Source organism: Pezoporus flaviventris, unplaced genomic scaffold (genome assembly GCF_033815535.1).
Source record: "Pezoporus flaviventris isolate CSIRO_AGI_PZ_B2104156 unplaced genomic scaffold, CSIRO_AGI_Pfla_v1 ptg000002l, whole genome shotgun sequence".
NCBI classification, from domain to species: Eukaryota; Metazoa; Chordata; class Aves; order Psittaciformes; family Psittacidae; genus Pezoporus; species Pezoporus flaviventris.
The window spans coordinates 84240802-84268044 of NW_026892550.1; the positions used below are offsets into that span (position 1 = coordinate 84240802).

At 41.3% G+C, this 27243-nt stretch overlaps 1 protein-coding gene and 1 long non-coding RNA gene across 5 annotated transcripts in view; both read right to left on the reverse strand.

The window, feature by feature from the left end:
- Nucleotides 1–1653: 1653 nt before the first annotated feature.
- Nucleotides 1654–7411, reverse strand: LOC133264823 (uncharacterized). Of its 2 annotated transcripts, XR_009741779.1 has the most exons (4): nt 6741–7411; nt 6230–6379; nt 4484–4788; nt 1654–4300 (listed from the first exon to the last, which is right to left on the reverse strand). It is a non-coding gene; the product is annotated as an uncharacterized LOC133264823 (long non-coding RNA). The 2 variants fall into 2 exon arrangements; XR_009741778.1 differs by having other exon boundaries at nt 1654–4788.
- Nucleotides 7412–14963: 7552 nt separating this feature from the next.
- The window catches only part of IPO8 (importin 8), a 50302-nt gene continuing 38022 nt past the window's right edge, over nt 14964–27243 (reverse strand). For 2 of the 3 annotated variants that reach the window (XM_061444824.1, XM_061444823.1), the window contains 4 exons: nt 21892–22097; nt 19682–19918; nt 18899–19015; nt 14964–18181 (listed from right to left, as the gene is read on the reverse strand). In XM_061444824.1, the coding sequence (XP_061300808.1) occupies nt 18084–18181; nt 18899–19015; nt 19682–19918; nt 21892–22097 (658 nt within the window). In that variant the 3' untranslated portion in view covers nt 14964–18083. Of the gene's footprint in view, nt 18182–18898; nt 19016–19681; nt 19919–21837; nt 22098–27243 lie in introns of those variants that run through there. The other variant, XM_061444825.1, reaches the window with a different exon arrangement.

A 27243-nucleotide genomic window follows, 5' to 3' on the forward strand; every position in this document is an offset into this window, starting at 1 on the left:
AGGAACGCCCATTTAAAATGGGAACAAGTCTTAGCCTTACCTGTGAAGTTCTCTTTCACCGATAGAAGCTGTGCTTTTTTTCTCAGGAGCATTTTTACTAGTCCCCCAGAGCTGATCATAAAACAAGATCATAGCTCTGGAGAAGGGCCAGCAGAGTTCAAAGCCCCTGGGTGGAAACTAAAGCAATGCTGACAAGCATTGAGGGAAAATTTGTGAGGTCCTGATCTCTAAAAGCGTATGTTTGGGATGTAAAAAAGTAATGGTTATGCCACCCACACTGTTCATTCTTTTCTTATGTGTGGAGTTTGGGGCCAGTGTATTGAAACATAAAACAATCTGAACGCTTTTTAGATACGATTTACAGCATTCCTGGACTGACATTTAGCATCATGACTTGCAGTTGAGCATACTATTCAACAAGCCACCTGCCTCTATAAATGTCACTACTTGGGCTCAAACTTGGTTTATGTCTAACTCAGAGGAGCTCCAGTTCTTTCAGTTCCCACCTGTTTATGGGGAGGTTTCATGGCACAGCACTGAAAAAGACAATTTGTAGAAGATAAACGTTAAAGTCGTGTGATTTATCATGTTTGGGAGCAGTGGAAAGGGGCATGCATTCCAGTAGAGATGCAGGACTGCCCATAGAATAAATTGGTGCTGGCTTGTGCAATCAGCAACCCTGTGAGGAACAGAGAGAATGACCCACTCACCATGAAAAGCAATGGATCACCAGGTGGGATGGCAGGCGGCCTTATGCTGTGAATGCTCCATCCCTGGTGGCGTTCAACGCCAGGTTGGACAAAGCCCTGGGAGGCATGGTTTAGTGTGAAGTGTCCCTGCCCATGGCAGGGGGGTTGGAACTTGATGATCTTAAGGTCCTTTCCAACCCTAACTATTCTACGATTCAGTGATTCTATGTTTTCACATCTGGAGAACTTTGAGCCTTTCACAAAGCACCAGACCTACCCAAAGGGGCTCTCTCTGGATGCAGGGATTTTACAGATACTACAGAAAGGTATTAATATGACCACCTCTATGGTGGAAGGGAGAGAACTGAGGGAGGCAGAGGCAAGGTCCTTTCCAACCCTAAACATTCTATGATTCTATGTTCAAATTACCATGTGCTGGAGTGTTCAAACTGCACAACTGCCCACACCACAGTCCCAGAAACTGTATCTATTGAGTGCCTCCACACTCATTACAAGAAATGAAGACAGCACTTGGAGACAAATGTCTGTCCAAGAGCAGCTGCAGCAGCAATGGATCCAGCACCAGTTGTATAAAGAGCCCTTGACCCTGGCTATGTGCTCAGGCAGCTGTATTAGAATCATAGAATAATTTAGACCAAAAGGGACCTCTGCAGGTCATCTAGTCCAGTGTTCTGCTCAAAGCAAGGCCAACTAGGTCAGGTAGGTCAGGCCTTGCTCTTGTTCATTAGGATGAAATGCTGTGCTGGTTTCGGCTGGGGTAGAATTACTTTTCTTCACAGTAGCTCACATGGGGTTATGTTTTGGATTTATGCTGAAAACAGGGTTGATAATCCAGGGATGCTTTAGTTACTGCTGAGCAGTGCTTACAGACTTGCCTTTTCTGCCTCTCACCCCACCCTACCAGCAAGCAGACAGGGGGTGCACAAGGGGTTGGGAAGGGACACAGCCAGGACAGGCTATCCCCAGCTAACCACAGGGATACACCAGACCATATGGCATCATGCTCAGCACGTAAAGCTGGGGGAAGAAGGGGAGGGGGACACATTTGGAGTAATGGTGTTTGTCTTCCGTTACATGTCATGTAAAGCTTCAAGGAAAGCTTGACGGCATGCTTTCCCCAAAGATGGCTGAACACCTGCCTGCCAATGCGAAGTGGTGAATGAATTTTGCTTTGCTTGCACATGTGGCTTTTACTTTACTTATTAAACTCGCTTTATCTCAAGCCATGAATCTTCTCACTTTTATTCTTCTGATTCTCTCCCCCATCACTGAGTGTGAAAGAGCATCTCTGTGGGGCTTAGCTGTCGGCTGGGGTTAAACCATTACAAACACACTGCCAGAGCTAATCTGTTGCCTCTTTAAATCACAGACACATATTACCTAGACTTGCGCTCCCAAACCATAATATTTGCCACACAGTCATATGGTGGGTAACAGAAGCCATTAGTAAATTTACTGCCTAACATATCACAGTGGAGCAGACAGAGGGCTCTATCAAACTCTCATTCCTTTGCTAATGTAAAACTGGCATTTTCCTGCTTTGCAGAGAATAAAAAGTGCATACAATATTTTCCCTGGGATCTATCTAGTCACAACAGAGACCAGGGAAACTAGGAGATGTGTATCTCTGGAAAAGGAGTGGTATGCTGAGATAGTTCACAGAGCAATTGGGGGTGCTTCATGTCTCCCTCTAAAACCCCCATATAACTAATCAGGTCAGAAAACTAGTATTTCAGAACAGGGACTTAACAGACATGGCTCTGCTTTAATGAAGCTCTCTTCTACTTGGCACAATATGTTGGTCTGACAGAAGTATTTCTCACCTGGATTTAAACGTTTTGGTCTCTGAAGATATCTGGACTCTTTCTGCAACCACCAATTAAGCTTCAAATACTGCAAAGAAGAGGGAAGCTAAGCCTGTGCCTGTCACCTTGCGCAATCAAACCTAACCACAAATTTAGCCTTCTGGGCTAAATAACAAATAGTTGGTGACAAAGCATGAAAATCATCTTGATGGCTAGCTGAGCTCTGCCTGACCTAATCTTCCTAACATTCACAGTATTAGAAGATTTAAAAGTTACATGTACGTCATTCTTGAAGATCATGGGATGAAAAATCACACATGATGGAAGTCCCCAGGCATGACTTGTAATGGCAAACACTTGATTTTTGTTGCAAGAGGTTTATAAATGGTTGTACTCCACTTCTGGAGATTTCCCTCTACAGTTGACTCTTCCTGTGCAGAACATAGTCCTGCAGGCAAAGACTGGGTGATGGTACATCAATTGCAGAAATGAGTTCTTGCTTGGCACAGGCTAGATGAGTGGTCTCCTTTGTACAGCCATTATTTGAACATGTGGGAGAAATGAAGCAGAGACTTCTAGAATCATATGAATTCTAATATATAATGTTAAAATGTCCCATGCTAACAATAATCCTGAGAACAAGCCCTTGTGCTAAAAGTAAGATTGTTGTAGATGAAACTTCACATCCTTCCTGCAAGTGAAGGGAACAACAGGCACAGAAGTAAAGCTCTTGTGCATCAGCTTTGTGACTCTTATAACCAAGGATTGTCACACTGAACAAAGGCATTCTGCCATTCCCGGAATTAAACAGAAACGGAGCCAAATGCAAGACAAAGGTAGAAAGAGGAAGAAAAGGTATCCTGCTAACAAGGGCTTTTCAGAAAACTGCCAAAAGGGGTGCTTGGTAGAGGTAACAGCATCAGAAAATGTATGTAGAGATACAGGATCTTCTCTCAAACACTCCTTCCTTGGATCCTCAGCTGGCCTAGGGAATCAAGGTGATGGTGGGTGTTGAGGTCTCTTCTTCCTTGAGTCTGACTGGCATGCATACTCTGTCAGAAGGAACCCACGAACATGTCAAAGTGAAAAACAGATCTATCTTTATTCTCAAAATGTTAGATTTTTAAGCGTTAGTCACCCATAGGATGGTACAGCTGAGGCCAACATGATCTTCTCATGGACCCAAAGGTTGCAGTAGACTGAACCACAGTGTCAGAAGTATGTAAAACCTATAGGAATGGGTTTTGCTATCAGCTTTCCTGAGAAATGCTGGACTAGAAGCAGCTCTCCAACGTCATCAGAGAGACTGCACCAATTTAAATAATCACACTTTGCAAAGAGCTTTTAGTACTACAAAACTCTGAACCACAAACTGATCCAAGTTAGGTAAGTAATAAGGGAGCCTCTTTCAATGTCACCCCAACTGTCTCTCTTCCTGCCTTCTGGCTCCTGCAGCAAGTCAGGCACATGGTGAAAAAACATTTCAAGCCAGTGGGTGGCATCCAGTATTATGTGCTGCATGTGTCACTGATAGTTGGAATATATCAGATATTTTTAGCTACTGTAAGCAGTTTAGGCAATCAAGTATTGTAATCAAGAGCGTACAGAAGTTCAGCTGTATTAGTTCAGTCAGGGTTTTAAGGACTCAGGTTTTGCAACTCTCAGCTAATGAGCTGAGGTGCTCCTTGGTTTGGTGTAGCACAGCCATTTTCAGAAGTATGATCTTCCTGAGAACTCCCCGCTGTGTTCAGATTAGGAGGCAGTTATTTCAGCAATAGCAGCTCTCTGCAAGGAAATAGGAAAGGTAGCCCTTATTGAAGATATTCAGATATCTGCAAGGGTGAAAATCTCTGGGTTCCAGTGGGCCGCAAAGAAACAGTATGTGAGAAATGACAGAGAGAGATTACAGACAGAAAGATTATAGAGCAGCCAATCTTTTTCAAGACCAAGCACGAACCAAGAAGAAACCTGTGACTGTTGCTCAGCTGAAGGAGCCTGCCCAAGCAGAAGCAGGAGGAGAAGCCAGAGCGCCTTTCACAATGTCCCCCCGATTTGCTGGGCCATCCTCCCTCCCTGCCACATAGCTGACAGGATGAACTGAACACTGGCACAGCAGTGTCCTCTGGAGAAGAAGCTGCAGATGAAGCTGGACGAAGGGGGCTCTGAAGGAACTGCTAAGCCTGGGTGTTTCATGGCAGAGCTGTACCTGAACATGGCAAGCTTTGGCTCTGTGGCGGTGACCTGAGCTTGGTACCAGAGGAAAAACATTTCCCCTGCAAATGAGAGTAGAAATACAGGAAAGAGTTACAAATGTGTTCTAAATTGCTATGAAGGAGAAAGCATGAGCTTCGTAACTGTATTAGTAACTGTCTTCTCTCTAAGCTTGCGTATATCTGCATGCCCCCTCTTCTTCACTGCCACATTTTTATCTAGAGCTTCATACAGGCTGGTCTCCCCATCTGGCTTTCCAAGGCACCCATGAAGAGGCAACACATCTGCACCTCCGATAAGTGAATCATTGCAAAGAAGCTGAAATTTGGCAGCAAAGCTTGAGACTGGATGGCACAGGTGTGCTGGATGTGCATCTCTGTACTAGGGCTGAGCAAATAGTTGCAGGGTAGGGATGTGCCTCTACTTTCCCCTGCAGTAACACAAAGTAAATGACTGCAGGTGCCTTTCTCAACCTTTAAAAGACAGTATTTCCCTGTTCAGCCTTTCCTCCTTCAGCAATATGCTTTGTCATCTTGGAAAAGGTTAAGAACATGGGGGTCACAACCCATCTCCTTGAAACCTCCATAGATCCCTCCATTCATCTGGCTCTCCCATTCTTAGATCCTTTGTCAGCGAGATGCTCCTTCTTCTCTTATGAATAATAAGCCACCTGCTTCCTTCAGCAAGCAGAACCTACCAGACACCTGCTGACACTGCAATCCAAGCAGACATTGATTTCTCATGTAGGTTCTCCCTTTATATCTCCCTCTCCTACACATCTATAGTTCATGCAATAGAATTTATACCTTTCATACCTTCCCCTCCCACACAACTTTATAGTTCATGTTTCAACTTCTGAACTGCTCTGAGGAAGTGACATACCCTAGCAATTGAAGCTAATGCTACTTCAAGCCGTAGTTTCCAGAGCTAGAAATTGCATGGTGGTGAGACTCATGCCTAATGCTTATTGCATTTTCTGATCATGTCCTTTCAAATGGAAAGTCTAATTACCTCCAACTGTCTGAAGCAGAGCCACTTCATTCAAGATTATTGCAATTATCACATTTTGAGCAAGTCAAACACCTGCCCTGCTAATCATCTCTGCTCACACAGCCCAGCCAAGCCATTTCACCACTGCCAACCCTCAATTCCCCCTGCCCATTCTGCAGGAAGAGCAGCAAGACTGACTCAATAAAATCCCAAGCAATATTCTCTATCTCCAAGCTGACCCTGCTTTGGGCAGCAGGTTGACTAGAAACCTCTGAAGCTCCTTTCTAACTTGAACTATTTAGTGATTCTAAGTTCTCAAACAGGGATAATAACAGAAATTGATAGAAAATCTAGCTCTGTAACATACTCCCAACCACAGGTTGTATGTTTCCCTTCTTTAGGGTTTCCCCCTAATCCTAAAGGGTACGCTAATGGTCACCACAAAGCCCAGAATCTGGACACACAGCCAGAGGCTTGGCACATTCAATCATTCATAATCACTACCTTACCTACCTTTAGGTGTTTCTGTTCAGCAGATTTTCAAGCTGTTCCTGCTGACTGCCTTTTTTCAAGGTCCTGCAACTTTGACATTCATAGATTATCTTTCATAGCACTCACTGATGAACTGCTGACCTGAATGCAGTCTGACAAGTTTCCTGAATGCTGTAGCACCATTTACCTGTGTTAGAGCATCTACAGGAAAAGACAAAAATAAAAAGGGCCAAAATTTTCACAATACATGGTGCAATCAAGGCAACATAACACTCTAAAACAGGAAGAGAGATAACTCATCTCCTGGGCAAGGAAAGGCTGTAATTTACTGTAACAAGACAAAGCCTATACATCAAATTACTCACGTTTCAGAATCTCTCTCTTGCACAAGCATCAGCAAAACCAACTATACACTTGCACACAATCAGCAAACAAGAAACAGAGACTTTTATTCTCTGATTACTGAGTGTTATAATCTTCCTGAGTGCTTCTCCTTCCCCTCCAAACAAATCCACCAGGTGGGTGTACTCACATTAGCTGAATTACCCACCCAACCTGGATGGTTCATCTCCCTGTGCCAGCTCTGCAAGAAAAGAAGGAAGCAGGCTTTGCCAGGGGGTGATTTAGAGCATCTGATGGCTTAGGAGCACAACTCTGCCTATCCCACACTCTCCTACAAAAGCCTAACAAGATAAGCCTCCTAACTTAAATTAGGTACCTAAAACCAGATGGTGTGCTTATTTTTTCCCTTATGTCCTCATTAGTAATACACACTGTGTGTCTTTAATCATACCCACAGTTGGTCATCTTTTCCCCCCTATTTTTCTTCAACCAAAGTGGGGATATTATGAAAAACAGTAAAAAAAAATACTATTGTATAAAACTATATGGTGAAGCAGAAAGCATTCAGGAAAGGAAGCAATGCTTCCCACTGCTTTAATACTGCTTTGGAAATTCATTACACATGAACTGTTAGTGTCCTGTTAGGCAACCTCCTGCAGCAAAATGAGTCTTGGATTCAGGTGCTCTGTAGTAGAAGTGACCTTGGATGGAAGCCACAAAGATGGCAACAAAACAAACTGGTATATGTTCTTTGGCATTAAGTAGCCAGTGCTTTTTTTCCTGCAGCAGTACTGTCACAAAGTAAAATCTGGAGTTAACAGTCAAGTACAACTCTGTACCCAAATGAAAAGTAAAAGACAATTAAATCTTCCCCCCTACCCTAAAATCAGGAACAAAGCAAGAACATGAAGTTATAAAACTGAGTATTTACAGTTTATAAACAAAGCAATGATATCTTTTTCTTCTTATAGTTAACCTTTGATTTGTTTGCCACATTTCCTGCATCTTCCCCAACCTCTATAGTGACAGAATTCCATTCAATCAGAATTTGGGCCCTGAAATACTGAAAAACTTGCTCAAAATCTATTTGAAAACATTTTACACAGTACTGTATCTAAAGAAAGAAACAGTAGTAAGAAAATCTCATGATTAATAATCCGTGCTTTGTAGTAATACGTATTGACAGAAAAAATTGGATTACTCCATAGTTGTTCTTAATTCAGCAGATCACAGCCCTGAAGATGTGAGTGGAAGACACAGAAATCCAGAATCATGATTAAGTGAGAATCCTTTTTCACAAAACGCAGAAGCTGAAGATCGAAGGTAATATCCTGATGCCTTGGAAGACCACTGCATCCTAAAGCAGACAGCAAAGAGGAGGCTAACAAAGCCTGATCGTAACAGACAAAGATGAACATAAGCACTCTCCCCCATCCTTCCTTGTGTCACAGGCAGCCTGGAATGATTTGCAACCACAAACAGCCGCTACTTCAGCCACACAGTGGCAGCGGTTTTTCAGTATGTGTGTTTTATTAGAAGAATATCAATCACTAAGTCATAGCAAATCCCATTAAACAATCAAATATGCCTTTGCAGCAGCTAGGAAGAATCAACAGAAAGAACTGAGGCAATCTGAGACTGCAGAATTCTCCCTTCTTCACAGAAGAACCTTTGGCAGTCAGGAAAAGCCCTTCAGACCCTCCAACCTAGTGGCTCAGACGGCCCTGGGTTCTGAAATCAGCCATGCTTACCAGAGGAGCACAGTGGGAAAGTATTAGCAACCTACTTACCTTATCTTCATGAGATCAGTGAACCTTTCGATTAACAGTACAAAAAGGATAAATATTGTGTAACTGAGCACCAGGAGTACTAACTCTGCCTTTGAGAATTTCCATGCTTGCTCTTCCAGTGAAAACAATGCTTGGGAGACTCGGCCATGTTGCTGGTGGTGGTGTGTTTTATCTCTACAATGATGCAGACAGATCCTGTCAGTCTTTCTTCAAAACAATAATACAAATGGAGCTAATCATGCTGTTTACCCTGAGTTGATTCTTGTTTGGCAGAATTCAACAACTATGAACCTTGTTGTACCAAGGAAAACTAGACTCCTTGCATCTGTTTAATCTCACTTGATGTCGACACATTTCTGAGTGGTCTATACATAGAAATGGATGGTGATAGCTAGTTCTGTTCAGTGCACGTTCAGATGCTTTTGGTGCTCTCCTATTTCTCTTGTTGCAGTTTTGTTTAACCCCCTGCATCCTCCAGAAAGATACTCATTGCAGGAGGAAAAGGAGACACAGGTTATGCTTTCTCCATACAGACACTGCATGATCTGCTCTACAAGGTGCTGAGAGACAGAAGGCCAATATCTTTAATAAAAAAGGAAAACATCCATTATTTATATGCTGATATGACCTTTCCAGACTCTTTCTCTCTTTCTCTTTTACTCTGAATCTCATTAAGATGACTATGGAGAGTATTCCTGATGGGCACACAAATCCATGTAGCTTGAGTTTGCCAGAAAACCCATAAATTCAGTAGGATACTGCATGAGATTGGTGAAGTCCCAGTAACTTAGTCAAACAGGCAAATACAGTATTTAAATTATTCATTTAACATCTCTGATAATAAGAGGAAGCAAACACTGATTACCTTTCACCTTTGCTGGGGACCAACCAAGAGAAATGACCATTTTAAGAGATCTGGAGATAGAATTCAGCTTAAGAATGTGATTCTAGGTAAAAGATCAATGTTCTGTCAGAGGGCAGGAGGTGGCATAGGAGCCATATATTTACTTTGGTAAAAAATACTCTTATAGAACCCATTAAAAGTGGCAATCACAGAATCACAGAATGGTTTTGTTTGGAAGGAACCTTAAAGCTCATCCAGTTCCAACCCCTGCCACGGGCAAGGACACCTTCCACTAGACCAGGTGGCTCAAAGCCCCATCCAACCTGGCCTTGAACACTTACAATCACAACATACAGTTTCACAACCAAACCAGCATGTTTGTTAATACCTGCAGACAGGCTACAAGCTTCACAACACTCGTGATACATGGTGCAGATGATACCACAGGTCACCTAGAGTTCTGCTCCCACGTCAACGGGTTCACTTCAAAGTCTCAAGAGAAATTAACAGTCAGGATGTCATTCATCAGCTAGGCGAGAACCATTTTTCTACGTGACAGCTCATCATACCAAGCAACACACAAAAGATACAACTAAAGAATGTCACATCTAGACAGATTAGAATTGCAGCTCAATAGGGGAACCCACTGTTACTAAGCATTTTCATAAATTACATTCTGACAGAGCTTTTCGGAAAGGTATTAGCAGTGATCCAAACATTAGGACCTAGCAAATTTCTTGGGCAAAATCCTGGCTCCGTTAAAATGAATGGCAAAACTCCCAGACACTTCTACAGAGACAGGATTTTAATTTCTCATGCCAGCTGCAACACACTGCTACTGCTTTGGGCAAACTATACTAACTCAACCTCCCCAGTTATAATAGGCCACTAACCACTGCTCTTGGAGACACTGTGGCACAGAAGTGCCCCACACAGAAAAGGGTAAGCATTATCAATCAGTACAATTAAGAATCATAAAATGGTTTGGGTGGAAGGGACCTTAAGATCATCCAGTTCCAGTGCCCTGCTATAGGCAGGGACACCTTCCATTAGACCAGGCTGCTCGAGGCCCCATCCAGCCTGGCTTTGAACCCTTCCAGGAAGGGAGCATTCACAGCTTCCTCGGGCAACCTGTTCCAGTGCCTCACCCAAGGAAGTTGTGCCTGTTAGCAAACAGGCTGCTTCAGCAACTCACTGTCAGGAAAATACTCCACTGATACAAATACTGGTCTTGCACTTTCAGCAGGATTCCCACGTACAGAAGACTGGCCTAAGCTCTGGTGCAGAAGCGCTGTCTTCACTAGTTTGATAACTTAAGAATTGTATTTGGCCGATCTGTAATGATATCATCTCCATTAAACAACAGTTGTGTTCTATTGCAGGCAAAGTGTGCATGTGAACAGTTACCTTCACAAATCTGAGATTAACAAACAGACACTGCTACACAAATGCACATATTGGATTGTTAACACACACATTTGTTTAAAATGAATTCTGCGGTGTTCTTGCAAGTCAGTTTTATGGCTGCATGAAGAGAGGCTGTAAAATGAGATCAGGATCCTTGGTAGGTGGCATGTTACATTTTTTTAAGAAATATTATTCCTCCCATAGAAATGCACAACAGATGTAACATTCGACCTAAGCAGTAAGATTTATTACTATTTTTAAAGCAAATTCAGCACAGCTTCAGAGAACACTGTCCAAAATTCTTTGAGCTAGGAAGAGGTTCTTCTTGTCATCGATGCACACTTTGCGTTTGTCAATTCTTACCCTCAAAGCCAACCCATAGTTTAGTATTTCAGGCTTCTTACAAAGGTGATGAACCTGTAATTCAATATGCTAATGTAGCACAGAGTGGTCTACCTCACTGCACACATGGGCTCCTATTTTTGCTTTTAATACCAAAAGAAATCTGCATGGCCTCTTTGGTGTCTTTCTGAGCCCAAAAACATTGCAGGTGATGTCAAGCATACTACCAACAGCAGATGCAATCAAAAGCAATTTTCACACACTGTTTATCAATGATAAAAAACAACCATTACGGCTGTGATCAAAGAATGGAGTCCTGCTTATAGTGTCTTAAATTCTTTCTTTACCTCATGCACTTTTGTATAAATATTTGTTTTCTATTTCCTTCAGAGGCCATAGTTGTTCTGTTTTCTAAAAATAACCACCTTATGCACAGTCTCCTCTTTCAAAGCACTGCTCTTTTTCCTTTTGTTAAGCTCATTTCCAAGTCCTCTCTGCATGGAGAGTAGTGAAAAAGGGGTATGTGAAACTTCACTAACAAACATGTTAAAAATGCCTAAAAATGAGGAACAATTCTTGGATTAACCCCTCCAACAGTACGCGGTTCTGTGAAAAGTCAATAGGCCTCCATGTTATGTAGTGATTTTATATTCTGAGTGAGGGCAAGAAATCCAAAAATTAAAACATACCTGAACATAACATTAAAATCTCATTTCAAGAAAACACTCATTTTTGCTGCTCAAGAGTTTCAGACTATCCTTTCACTTCATCTAACATAATCCCAGATGGTCCAGCAAGCAGCCCCTGACCAACACTTTCCATTCACCTCAGGTGAATCCTGGAACTGATGCTGTTGTTTAAATGTTGGAGAAATTGATGCCTCTGAAAGTTCAACTCTTACCGCACCATGTGCATAGCCAAGCACTTAAAACTGTGAACCTCTATACAGGCTATAAAGAGGATCCTTGCATTAATATACCATTTTCACCTCATTTCTCTGATACGGAAAACTACCCGCTTGTAATAAGAATTGCTTTCTGACCCCAAGTTTGAAGCATCCCACCAAATCTGGGGCTGCCCAGTTACATTCTTTTCCTGGAGAAAGGCATGGGACAAAGTTCTTGGATGCTCCTGCAGAAGATCCAAGCAACATCGGGAACACTGCAAATCTGAGATCATATCAAATACATCACACCTCAATGAAACTGGATGCTTTCCCTATTCATTACAATTAAATATGCCTGCAGATTTTCTCTGAACTGCTGTTCCACAAAACTCTAGTCAGGAAGCAGTTCATCAGTTAGCTCCCTAGACATAGAGTGTTTTAGGTAGCCCTTTAGTACAGAATCATAGAATGGTTTGGTTTGGAAGGCACCTTAAAGCTCATCTAGTTCCAACCCTGCCCCTGTCATGGGCAGGCGCACCTTCCGCTACACCAGGTTGCTCAAAGTCCCCTGCAACCTGGCCTTGAACACTGCCAGGAATGGGGCAGCCACAGCTTCTCAGCACAACCTGTGCCAGTGTCTCACCACCCTCATAGTGAAGAATTTTTTCCTAATATCCAATCTAAATCTCCCCTCTGCCACTTGAAAGCCATTCCCCCTTGTCCTGTCACTACAGGCCCTTGTAAAACACCCTTCTCCATTTTTCTTGTAAGCCATCTTTAGGTATTGGGAAACAGTTATTAGGTCTTCCTGGAGCCTTCTCTTCTCCAGGTTGAACAACTCTCTCGGCCTGCCTTCACAGGAGAGCTGTTCCAGCCCTCTGAGCACCTTTGTAGCCTCACTCCAAGTCCACGTCCTTCTCCTGTTGGAAGCCCCAGAGCTGAACACAGTACTGCAGGTGGGGTCTCATGAGAGCAGAGGGGCAGGATCACCTCCTTCAACCTGCTCATCACACTTCTTTTGATGCAACCAAGGATACGGTTGGCTTTCTGGGCTGCAAGCACACACCGCTGGCTCATGTTCAGTTTCTTGTCACCCAACTCCCCAGGTCCTTCTCCTCAGGGCTGCTTGCAGTCCATTCTCTGCCTAACCCATAGTTGTGCTTGGGATTGCCCCAGCCCAGGTGCAGGACGCTGTACTTGGCCCTGTTGAACTTCATAAGGTTGGCAATGGCCCACCTCTCAAGCATGTCAAGGTCCCTCAGGATGGCATCCCTTCCCTCCAGTGTGTCAACCACACCACACCGCTTGGTGTTGTCAGCAAACGTCCTGAGGGTGCACTCGATCCCACTGTCCATGTTGCCAAGAAAGATGTTGAAAAGGATCAGTTCCAGTACTGACTTCTGAGAACAACTACTCGTCACTGATTTCCACCTGAACATATAGCCATTGACCACAACTCTTTGAGCACAACCATCCAGCCCATTCCTTATGCACTGAGAGGTCCATCCATCAAATCTATGCCTCTTTAACTCAGAGTCAAGGATGTTGTGCAGGACAGTGTCAAATGCCTTGCAAAAGTCCAGGCAGATGACATCAGTGTCTCTTCCCTTATCCATCAGCGCTGTGGCCCCATCATGGAAGGCGTAAAGGGATGCATATGTTTTCTGCCAGTGAAAACTCACATTAAGTCATTACTTCTCATCAATGGCTATCAGATTCAGGGTACTGATATCCATACACTTGTTGCATGTTCTATTTTAAAAGTATGTGGGTGCACTTGCAGTGAGTACTGGGATTAGGGAAGTTTCTACCTGTCTAGTGCACAAGCATTGCTTTAGTTCTTTCTTATTTTATACTGGTTTTTGTTGTTTTGTTTTACAAAAATAGTAGCTGTGGAAGAGGTGTCAAAAGCAAGCAGCTTGAACTGTACATATATCCTCTCACATATCCTTTATGATATGGCTTTAGGCTAAGACTTTCTGGTTTCTGGAAGAATATCTGGCTTCCTCTAACACACTAAGAACATCCACATCTTCTGTACGCCATCTGTTTTGGGGTAAAATTTGACATTCGACAGAAGAGAGTGCTATTTTCATTCATAAGATCAAGAAGCTGATAGCCATGTCTGCTGTATGCTTTCCTGCGACGAGGAAAATACAGATTATCTGTCTACATGCAAAGATTCAGAGTCTCTTGGATTTCAAGAATGCCCTCAGAGATGGAGATCCTTGAAGAACTGACCACCAGCCTATCAAACATCATCATAAGACTGACGAGGGCATCTCAGAACTAGAACTGGGTACTCCATTACATAGTGCAGTTTTGCCTATCCTTTGATTAAATTTCAGTACAAAGTGTGGGGATTTCAAAGCATCCATACAAGTACCCATACCTTCAAGAAGTAAAACACAGAAACATTCATCAAACCACAGGCACAAATGAGGGGGTTTTGCAGTTCTGTGACATCTGAATATGTCAAAAGAGAGACTTTATTCTACAGACAGAAATGCAATGGATAGGTTGCATTGCTTCAAGAACCATAGGATTTTAAAAAAAATTGTTTAATCTTTAACTTTTCAGGTACTTTCAACAACCCCTGGAATATCTGATAACACATTGGTTGGCAAATAGAAAGAAAGGAGGGAAGAAAAAAGGATTCTGGACACAAAAGACAGTTAATCATTCATGTTCACCAAAGTCTCAAGACAGACTCTTGCTTTATAGTAAAAAAATAAATAAATCCTCTACTGTCCTACTGTCTCTCCTCTACAATGTATGATGGACTCCAGAGTCACAAACTGCCCGGACTTCACAGGCAAAGGGCATGTCCTAAAGCAGTTAATTTCATGTTTCCCTGACACCCTGGCAAGCAGCCTTTCCCCCTAAAGCAAAGAATCTCTCAATATCATTTTGTGTAACATTTCTTACATATTTTGACTTACACTCCCAAAGCACATTTATTTCAATCAGACTGTGCACATGTGGGTTTTGGGGGATTGTTGAGGTTTGGGATTTAGCTTTTTCCTTAGCTTGATATTCTGTACTTTTCCTGGACCTGGCCATTTTCATCAAAGATTCTGGTTTTAATGAAAACAAACCAAGACCTTCAACTTTGAAAGAGAGTAAAAAGTAACAGTCAAAACATATGGTGAATCTCATTTTCTTTTCAAAGTGACAAAACGGCATATGCAATTCAATACCCAGGATCAGTTAATTTTATCTGAAAAAGCAGCTTATCATGTAAATTAACATTTGCTATGATTATCATCTACAGAATGCTAATTTCCTATGTAAAGCCCCCATGATGCCCATACAAGTCACCTTCACACTTTAGGAAGATGAACATGTGGCAACACAGGTCACTGTTTATCAGCCTTTGATTTATTTTACAATACATTCATGATTCTCTGCACTTCAATGGCAAATACATCATGCTTGATTGGCCGATGTTGGTACCTGATATTCCATTATTACCTTGGCTTCAAAGTGAGACACTAATGCACATTTGTGTTACTCTCCCTTTAATGTAGTACAAAGCTGGACACAGGTCAGAAAGAAATCCCTCAAATCCATTACCTATTTATGATCACGTACAAATGGATATTTATCATGTTAAAAGAGAACCATATGTTAAAGTGGAGGCTAGAGCCCAATAAATCTTTTTGGATGAAAACCCTTTTCAAAAAAAAGGAATAAAATAATTAACATTTGCTTTTGCCAGTAGAAACATTTGCTCATGAATCTCCTGGGAAGGGAAGGGCATTTAACCTTTTTACATGCCATCCCCTCAGACACCTCTGATCCCCACTGCAAAACAGACAACAAAGATACCCGACTCCAAGCTGCTGATTAAACCCCTTGTAAGAAACATCTGGGTGAAATTTTCTTGGCAGCTGATTTGTAAAGTATACAAGAAGCAGAACAAGGGAGCAGCCATAGTTCAGCTGAGTGACACAAAGATGCTATGCAAAAGCAGATTTTTCCTTGAACACATCAACTCCTAAATATTAGCTTGTGACTGTGCAAGCAACCTCATTAGCAGAAGAAAAATAAATCCCTCTTCTACTCTGCATGCCAGTGTAGAGAAGGCAAATGGGCTTTTAAAGAAACCCAACTCAACAATCTCATTTTTAAAAATAAGATAATAAAGGGATTAAACAGTTTACCTGACTAATACTTCACTTCAGTTTTCAGGTAAGAGAGAAGATGTCCATGTCCTTAATTTCAAAAAAAACCACATTCCTTAAATTCATGAAGGAATTCAAAACTTCTATGGTTTCTGAGAAACTCCCCAACAAACTGGATGCAATGTTTTCCTACCGTCTCAGTCAACTCACCCCCGGGCCTAAATTAGCAAAAGTGACCTATCATTTTCATGGCCTGATGTTCAAAATAAAGGATGTCCTGGCCCTCTGTTTTTTGAGCTTGAAGAGCCTGCCCAATGCAGCTCAGTGTATTGTTCCCTTTTGGAAACACAGAACCTGGAACTCTCACAGTTTTCCATATGTTCAACAGACCTAAAAGTGAGAAATTTTCACTGTTGCTATTGAGTAGCAGCAGTGAAAAACCTACACAAACCAGGGCAACTTTAATCTCCAGCTGCTGGGGAAGGGTGGGAAAGAACCAGCAGCAGAGAACAGCACAGGACAGAGTCTGACATAAAGGTGCAGGAAAAAGGAAAGCAGCAGGGAATCTTCTGCCCCTCAGCTGCCAGGCTCAGAAAATGGGGCAAGAAACAGGCAGAGACACTCTGGCCTTTTCCAGAAGCCAAAGCACAGAGTGCTTCAGATTTATCAGACTGAATTATAAGTACTCTGAGGTACATGAAATGAAAGCTTCAGCATGGGGCAGGGCCAGCAATCTGTAACTCATTACAGTCAATGGAAATCTGATGGGGTATGGGAAGGGCTTTGACTTCTCAGCTGAGGCACTGCTGTAAAGATACACTATCCGTATGTGCTTAAAATTGTTTCGTAAATATTTCTAAATCATAAACAAATTAACATATAGAGACAATATCTGGTCTAAACATTTTATCTCCAATCCAAACTTCACATTCTAAAGCACCCCTACTTATTTTGGCTACACCACTGCGATTCCAGTAAGCCTAAAGGAGGGGCACCTAATCAAATTAGTACTGCTATCAGTTTCTCAGATTAACATGTTCACAAAAAATTTGTTGGATGTGTTTCAATTTATGAGAAACCAGTCTTCAAAATTAAGGAAAAAATCTGGCAGATGATGGAATTTCAGCATGCAACAAGAACAGCCAACAGGAATGCAGACCAGAAATGCAATCACGGAAGTATAAGAGTCAGAAGAAATAAGTTTGGAGCTATTTTTCTTCTATCAAGATAAATAAAATATTGTAAATATTTTGTACCACATTACTCAGTACTACCACTGGAATGGTAACGAATGAATAAAACCAGAAAAGAGGTTTATAGAATCCCAATTAAAATCCAATATTAATCAAAAATAGTGGAAATAAAAAGCTGTCATGTAGAACATCTACATGCAAGGGCCACTCCGCTTGCCCAGGCAGGAGGTAATATCAGTGTAGGTTTAGGGTAGCCACCTGCCATGCATGTCATCGTAACTCAAGCAAGTTGATTTCATGGCTAAGAGAAATAATTTAAAACTACTGCATCAAGGGAAAATCTGCAGTTTTGTTAAGACCCTTCGACATAACCAGTGTATGCTTTGCAACTCCAAAAGACACCTCCCTCTACACATTTGGTCTGCACCAAATAGAGAAGATAATGTTCTGAATCCAGCAATGCATATGCAACCCACAAACAACTGAACCGAGTAGTAAAAGCAGGTGACTGGAAAACATGGAACCAAGGCTTACAGTGTATCAAGAAATGTCCTTACACTTAAAAAATTATAATGCACTCCAAAATCCATTTGTTCAGGCAACCCATGTACAACAGAAGGCACTGTTATCCATATGAATCTATCAATTCTGCACAGCAAAAACCTGAGAAGTGCAACTCAATCAGATGCAGCCTGGCTCCTCCCAGTCATTCGGTTTCCTTGAGGACAAATGTTTCCTTTCCATCTCAAATTATAAAAACACCACAAGAATTTGTACATTACAGTAGCTGGTTAGAAAGAACATTCTGGCGGGGGAAGCACACTGCTATTTCCCAGGAAACCTTCAGCAGCATTAAATTACCCTCCCCTATCACTCAGAAGTCACCATGATTTCAAGAAAATGTAATGATGAGACCCTTCCCATTGACCTTTGCAGCCGATCCTTCAGTTGCCACCGGTAGTACTTCCAGCAAAGTTAAATGCTGTGATCAGTCCTTTGCTGTCAAATGTGTAGCCACTTTGTTGTTCTATTGTCTTAGCCTCTAGAATTGAAAGAAGGGAAAGGATGTGAAAAACAGCCTATTGAAAATGCTTTTGTCAGAGACAATACAGCTCAGCCAGGAATACACAGTTGTAGAAAAAACTCTCAATTGAGTCAAAATATCATTCCCGAAATGCAGTGACACTAATAAATTACACTCAGATTTTCTTTAAATGCAGACATGCACACACCGCTATAACTGAGAAATAAGCTTAGGAATTAATCCTCTATAGAATCAGTTCATGTGATACTATTCTGCATGTTTTTTATTAAATATGAATTTATTTTCCATGATGCAAGCTTTCTAAGCATCTAAAACCTTACACTGACTGTGACAGTAATTTTAGCAGTTAAAAAGTCACAGAACTGTTAAACACATAATAATCTATAGAAATCTTCATCAATTGCCTGGCTGACAGCTAGATATTGTCTTAATTTCCTCTTCATTTCAAATGTCAGATTGTGCAAAGCTAATTCAGACCCTGTTCAAATAGCAGCACGTGGTAATGAGAAGGCAATTAATTAGAAGCAAGAGTATTCTGAATAACACACACTTCCGGGCAAGGAATAATGTAAGTGTGATATCCCACTCATGCTTCTCAGGAAGTTTTACTTGGCACATTGACAACAACAGAGATTTCTTCTCTCTGTTGTTACAGATTAGATGCAGTTCCAGCATCTCTGCAACAGAGAAAATGGCCCCAGAAAAGTGCCTCACCTGCCGCACTTCGCCGGTGTTCTGCTAATGTATAAATCTCCTGCAGCTGTTTCTTCTGATCCTCACTCAATGGTGCTGTCAGCGAATGGTACCAGGCTGCATCTCGGCTCTGCACAGCTGTTAGAACAGGAACAAAGGAAAAGTGATTATCAGGTTATATAGCAAGTTAATTTCAGAAGAACAAAATGAAACACATGGAATCCCTGGTTGGTTTTAAAACAGAATTTGCACTGCAAAATGAGTTCAGTATTCCTGTCAGTTTTCTTAGCACAGAACACCCACTGTAATAAAAGCGATCTGTTTTGGGGAACTTAATGATATCCCCCTGTTTTCTGAAACAGAAAGTTAACCATGTATCCATTATTTTTGAACAATGATGAAGTAAATCTTCTGATTTCAAACTCATACCAAAACTAAAAGCAACAGGAGTAGTCAAACAGGAAAGGCAGAAAATAATTTCTCCATTAGGATTTTAACATCTAGAATGTGACAAGTATTTCTATATTTAGGAGTCCCTCTAGTGACCGAGTCTCATTTATTTAGGCTGTGATTGAAATGTTCTGAAAGAGAACATGAAGATAATTCATCTCTGGCTGTATTTGCTACCATTTGTTTTTGTGGTACTTGTAAGCAAAAAAATCTTAGGACTAACATTAGAAAGTAAAATCACATTTTCCAGTTTCACTAATCTGAACTATTACTCTTAAAAAGAAAAGAATGATCATAAACATCTCCAAATTATTTCATCATGTTATGTCATTCTGTCAACTAGCAAACACATACTTAAAAGTGCTTGTGTAAAAAACTGGTATTCATCAACTCCATTTTCAAGGTCAAGAGGTGTGCTGAATCCTTCAAGAGCAGTCTCTTCCAATGCATCTTCATCCCAGTCATCATCATCATCATCTTCATCCTCTTCCTCTCCTCCACCACCACCTCCTCCTCCTCCTCCACAACCATGGTTCTCTTGCATTGCCTGGCTCACTTCATTTGCCTCGTCCTCATCACTTGGTATCTCTTCTGCAAAAGCATTTATGTATTTTGTCAAGCAAAGTTTAAAAAGTATGAGGAAACAATGACTGAGTGAAGAACAATTACGTTTTGGCTGGAAAGGGGACCCTCTGTTATCACCCTTCCCCAAAGTCTTGAAGAATTGGAAAAATGAAGCTGTTAATGTTTCCTGCATTCAAGATCAGTTAAACTTTTGTTTCTAAGCACACCAGGGGAATGTGAAACTACTATATTCTTCTTCTTTCATTTATGTAGTCATAGTGCAATTACAGGATCCAAACATTTTTATGAAATGTGTCTTTGTCAAACTGTTTCATCACTGTGCTTTTTAAATTATCACAGAATCATAGAATGATTTGGGCTGGAAACTACCTTATGATGATCTAGTTCCAACCCCCCTGCCATGGGCAAGGACACCTCACACTAGGCAATGTTGCTCAAGGTCCCATCCAGCCTGGCCTTGAACACTGCCAAGGATGGAGCATACACTACTTTGGGCAACCTGTTCCAGTGCCTCACCACCACCACAGTAAAGAAGTTCTTCCTTATATCTAACCTGAACTTCCCCTGTTTAAGTTTAAACCCATCACCCCTTGTCCTATGGCTACAGTCCCTGAAGAGTCCCTCTCCAACATCTTTGTAGGCCCCCTTCAGATACTGCAAGGCTGCAATGAGGTCTCCACACAGCCTTCTCTTCTCCAGGCTGAACAGCCCCAACTTTCTCAGCTTTTTTTTTGTGGAGTTGCTCCAGCCCCCTCACCATCCCTGCAGCCCTCCTTCTGGACTTCCTCTAAAAGAGCTCCATGTCCTTACATTTGAGGACACCAGAACTGCACACAGTACTCTAAGTGGGGTCTCATGAGAGCAAAGTAGAGGGGTAAATGAACAAATAGACTTGCACAGACTTCACAAATTGACATAAAACAAAGAGAAAACCAGATGCAGACCAAATTCCTGCTCACTGTTCTTCAGAGTGTCCTCTTATTGGAACAAACTTAATATTGCATCTTTTGCTCAGCTTTACCTTCAGATCCATTTATGAAACAACTATTACATCCTGAATTAAATGCAACTCCACCATGCAATTCTAAACACTGCTATTTCTTACCTAAAGTAAACTATTCTGGATTTATAATCCAGATAAAAAAAATCCCCCTCCAATTCTAAACCTTCAGTTCTTCTTGTAGCAGTTTAGAAAGAAAAAAGATAAGTATCTGCAACAAGCAGGGCCAGAATCACAGTGATCTGAAAATTACTGCGCTGTTTCTATGCCATATTCCTATGCATTGAGAACTCTGTAATTCCATTACAGAACAATCATGTGTGAAATTTGAGTGGATTACATGATCTGCTTACATCCAATCTAATTTTTAGACCTCAAACCATCTATCTCCTGTTCCAAGTCAAATACAGCCACGCATATCTGCCTGCAATGCTGTGTAAAGTTCACTCCTCGCAATTCCCTCCACAAGGTATTCTTTGATGTTTTTTCTCTTCTGGCAGACACAGCAGCAAGAGACTACTCCAGGAACCTCAGCTGTCTCAAATCCTACTTTACAAATCACTTTCCATTTGGACAAAGAAGACTTGCTGGGATTTCCTCTGAAGTGCAACCAAATGGGTCTTTCAACTAGTTGGGTACTAGGAAAAGCTTCTTTCCAGGATGCAAGAATATAACCAGTGCAGTTCTGGCAAACTCCTGCTGTCTATGTGAGAAGACAGAGCACATTCACAACTTAGAAGAGTGGACTTGCAAGTTTCACTGTTACTCTTAAATAAATACAACCGTTTCGTTCAGTGTTAGCTATTACACACTGAAACCTTTTTGGGAGGAAAAATCAGTTCCTAAGATGATCTTTCAAGAACCCAGTAAGATGAGCTATTTTCAGCAGACTAATAAGTCTTAAAAATGAACTGCAATTCCTTACCCCCTTTAAATTAAATCCAGACAAAATCCACAATGTGAAAAGGGGAGATTTTACCATTATCTTCTGCAACGTGTTTTTCATCTTTAGCATGATCCTCATGTTCTGTGAGTTCTCGTGAGGCGCAAACTTGTTTTAAGCCCAGGAAGAGGAGGAGGATTGAAGGGACAATTTGGGCAGCCACAGCATCCACTGCAGGCGGTCGGTTCTGTAATTCCATTAGGATGCTCAGTCCTATTATGCACATCTTTCTGTCATGGAGTCTGAAACAACACACACTTGTTACATAACAGATTTTCACTGCAAGGATATACAGAGAACATTAAAGGCCTGGTGTTTGGCATGGCAGAAGACAATGTCACAGATGCTGTGTTACACATCTGTATCCAAAGCTCCTAAATACATTATTTCTTTGTTCTGTTTACAAGTTGCCCACTGGAAAATACTTGTCCAATAGCAAGTAAATACCTTTGAAGCACCAGTTAAATTCCTAGAACAACTGCTTCTGATTGCCAAACGTAAAGTTTGTAAAGCTTAATAAATACTGTTTAATAATTATGTAGAATACCTTGTCTTTAATATAGTATTTGATACAGATTATCTTCATTAAATAGGACGGAAAATTAATTTGCCTTGGCTTCAATACCAGTACTGTTGCAGGGACTGAAATTAGCAAAAGGATTATTAGTGAAAAGTAATGATAAGCAAGAATCTACTGAATTGCAGGGTGCATTTATGGAGTGCTGTATTTAAATATATTTATTAACAGTCCACCAGAATGGCTGTATTATACATCCAGTTTCCACACTAACTTGAGACATTGCTGACTCCACTGAAAGCAGGGAAATAATTCCACTGCATCAAGAACACAGTACATATTAGTACATAATAGTACAGTACATAATAGATAACTGAAGGGAAAGAAAATCATGACATTAGTAGCAGAAAGATCTTTATGTGACCACAGCCAGGAAACTAGGTAAGAACCGATATGCTATTACAAATAAGAATTGATTTTCACTTCCAGAAATACAAGTTATTTCAAACAAGATGGAAAAATTATCTAACTGCCTGTGCAGGTACTCTCTGGTTCTCCTTTACTGGAAACACCATCAGTATTCAACTGTTCTCTAAAATTATGCTATTTTGCTATTAAGGGCTTGAGAGGAACTTGGTTTGTTTGAACTTTTCAATTTGATGCTGAAAACTTCTGTGTACACCTTCTGCAAGACATGTAGTTCCAGCAAAAAGTTTTAGCAGGAAGTTTCAGCAAGACCTACAGAAACCAAGCAAACCTCCAGAGCTGGCAGAAAATGGCTATCCTCCAGACTCTGGGTATATACTTCTATTAATGAATCAGTTTTAGTTTGGGACAAAGAGATACAACAAGTTGAGAGAGATGAAACTAAACGTGCACCACAGACTGCAATAAAGCTCACAGGGGAATAGCCAGCTCAAAAATTCAATCCAGCACTTCAAAAATTGCTATAGAAATACAATTTATAAACTGCTTACAATTTCATTACCAAAGATCCCATACAACATGCTACTGAACTATAATACTCTCTAAGTAATACAAGTGATCGTGTATTACAGCTTTCTGAATTTTACACGTGCTTAAACAAGGCTGGGGATCTGAAAGGGATTTCATTACACCTCCCACATTGTTCGTCCTGTTAGGGCTTAGTGAAGTAACTCCATTCTTAGAGTAGTTGACAACAACAATGAATTACATATGACCATGGGTAAGATTATGATCACAGACGACCTTCCAAGAAAAACAAAGTCAACTAGCATATCAAATGACACGTTTTGTCATTCTGGGTTTGGCTGCTCCATTACATGTGTTGAAAAATGTACCAAAACATAAGTAGGCGAAGAGCGTCCTTACATCACTGCTAACTGCAATACTTTTACAGAAGGAATGGGGCTCAAAAAGAGGGCATACAAATCAACCAAGGAAACAGAGTCAGGGGAATAGTCTGCTTACTCCTGTCAGTTTATTTATGTCAAAAACAAGCTCATCACCATTTGCACTCATGCAAACACTGTGAAGACCAAAATCCAAGCTAAAGATGATGCCACCTATGAATGAAGCATAGCTTTTTCGGGACAGTTGTCCTTCAAGTACAAAAAGGAAGAACTTTCTCTACGTCCTCTCTCTGCCAACACCTTCATCCAAGTTTCACAAAAACTCTGTAGTCTATGCACAAGACTTCCATCCTGCATCTTTACACTGGGAACCCATGAAATTTCTTCAAGCCCCAGATGTGTAACAAAGCAATTTCTGTGTACATGCACCAGAGTAGTTAATGACACTTGGCTCTGCCTTTTATAATACATTTGAAAAAGCTACCATTACACAATGCTGACTGCAAAATGCAACACAGTAAAATGCAAAAAAAAAAAAAAAAACAACCCAAAAAACTAAAAAACCAAATAAATCTTAGTAATTAGTGGCTTAGCTACATACTAAATTGTCTCTTCTGGACAACAAACAAAAGTTTTGCAAGAATCAAGCACTGCTGTTTAAAAGAGTCATCATTAGGAAGCAGCCCGAATGGCCAAAAAATACAGCCTATTTGTCATGCTCCATTTTCAACAGGAAAGCTATAAGAATGAACACGTCTTCAGTATACGCATGTTATTAGATGGCCCAGAAGTATAGGTGAAATCCAGGCATCAAGCCATCTTTAGTGAACCTGAGCCAGAAAGAGACTTCTTCCTTCAACCTGCCAGCAGAGACAAACAGCAGCATAAGATCTGCCCTGCCATAAGTTCAACATTCTACTTCACCCCAGTTGTATTAAGTACCCACAGGACTGAGCAAGCAAAACAGTTTTATGTCACTTACATATTTTTGTAATGGCAAAGGATGGTTTCAGGACCATTCCTTTGCTATCAAATGGCTCATGATTTCAGCACCCTTCCTTCTACACAAGGATGCCTAGATACGACTTCCCTCAGTGCTTTGTCCTTCAAGATTTATACTTATTTGCACAGCAGCACACAAAAGTCCTCCCTAACAATCAGGAACTCTGCTTGCTCCCTCAATGGTGTATCAAGCCTGGAGTGCTAAACATGCAACATATGGCAATGGAAAGGCCCAACTCCTAGGCTAGTCTATTTTCAACAAGCTGTGTGTGGTCTTCATATACTGCAGGACCTTTTCTTGCTAATACACTTCTTTCCAAGACAGGACAAAAAGGTCTAAGAATCTTTTGTATTTTAAACCAAGCTGAAAGTATTTCAAAGGGAAAACACTAAGCCTTTTTTTTACTGGTTTGCTGGGCTCCTTTATGCGAGGATCAATTTGCTTTCTAACACAGCAACCCAGTTCCTGGACAAACTGCAAGTAATTGGCCATTTCCTTGTTGCTGCAAAGTTGGAACCAACCCTGTTTTTCTATGTAAGAATAGGATTTTATATACAACTGAGAAGACCAGGATTTCTACCTATTTAAACTCCTACCAAATAAATGCCCCTATTCACCTTCTAAAAAAATAAAAATGCTACTGAGGGTTTTTTGAAGCAAGTTAGATTTTCTTTTCACCCTAGATTTCACATAAGAATTTTTAGTATGAGAGTAAGCATAAGTCATGCAGAAGTCTCACCCAAATTTCAGTTGTCAAGGAAAGGGTGGAAGGCAGTAAGGAACAAATGTTTCTACAAAAGACTTTTCAGTTTAAAGTTTTTGTAGAAAACATTTGAAAATAAATAAATACAACATGCTCTGGCACATGGGCATTATGGGCACACATTCACAGATATATGGTATCTACAACGACATACTGGATTTATGCACAGTCTTACAATGAGTAGTGAGCTCTCCTTGCCTGGATCATAATATTCCAAACGTCTACTCAGTTCTAAATAGTTTCCCTATTTTTAATAACATGGAAGAACAGTTACTTACCCTACCACAACTGCTTCCCTCCCCAAGTGTATTATTTCCATGGATTCTATCTCATGCCTTCACAAGCATGGTGCAAGAAATACTGCTTTTGGTAAACACTGTTGGCTCCAGCCTGAGAGCATGCAGACAACCCTACTGCTGGCAAGGCAGAATCTATGGGTACTAAGACTTCATAGGAGCAGGAGGGCAGAGGGATGTGAGATGTGTGGACAAAGCATCCTGAAGAGCCACTGTTACCAGTAAGCCACAGGTTTCCTGCATGGCTGACAAAGAAATGGCAGTAAGATTCACTGGCCCTTCACAGCTGGAGGTAGATCTATTTCAATCTTCTACAATTTCTCTAGGCTCTGTGAGTCTTACAACTGATTTGAAAACCCCTGGCACTGCAGGGAAATAAAATTCTTGTTATTCAGCTCAGGGAGAGCGCAGGGAATGGAATGTAATGAGGAGGCATGGAGAGGAGTGGAATGGGATGGAGTGGGATGGAGTAGAATGGAATGGACTACACTAGACTAGAATAGAAATAGAATACATTATGCTATGGGATCCCTACATCTCTGCATGACAAGTGATGCCATAGGTCTAAGGCATCCACCCAGGAGAGTAGCTCTCCGCAGTGCAGGTCCCAGATGCATCCAGCAGATAGGGACAGGCACAGCTACAACATGGCCCAGACAGGGACTGAAGGCCCCAGGCTGAACTGAGGCATGTCCCCTGGGCCCTTGGCAGGAGACAGAGAGGTAGGGAACACCCTCTTGGTAATGTTTCCTCATCTCAAGTCTATCATGTCATCAATACGTGTCATACATTGGGAAATACCCAATGATACTACACACCTCCTCTTCTGTTCTGGGGCCTCCAGATTAGATTAGACATTGGGAAGAAATTCTTCACTATGAGGGTGGTGAGGAACTGGCACAGGTTGCCCAAAGAAGTTGTGGCTGCTCTGTTCCTGCCAATGTTCAAGGCCAGGTTGGACGGGGCCTTGAGCAAACTGGTCTAGTGAAAGGTGTCCCTGCCCACAGCAGGGGGTTGGACCTCGATGAGCTTTAAGGTCCCTTCCAAACTGTTTCATGATTCTATGATTTATTTCACTGCTGGTAGCAACAGATCGAAGAAACACATTTTAATCTTCTGCTGCCATTCAAGCGTAGAGTATGAGCAGAATTCAGCATCATGATCTCCATGTTTCATTTTCATAGGCTTTGTCAACTTTTGCCTCAGCTCTGAAGAAGACTTTAGTTGAACAGTAGTTGCAATAGCTGATTCTTTTCAAAAAGCAACAGAAAAGAACTGAAAGTTATGCTGTAGCTTATAGGAGTAATTGAGGTTAGAGCCTAGTCAGATCTGCAGCATTTTTCCCCTCTGGATTTGACTAATTTCTCATTGAATGTTCCAGGATGAACTGTTTAAGGCTATTAATCTCTTTCATTTTTTATTTCTTTTTAAAAAGGTATGACAAGTTTACCATCTGTAGGGAACGTTTTCCTTCC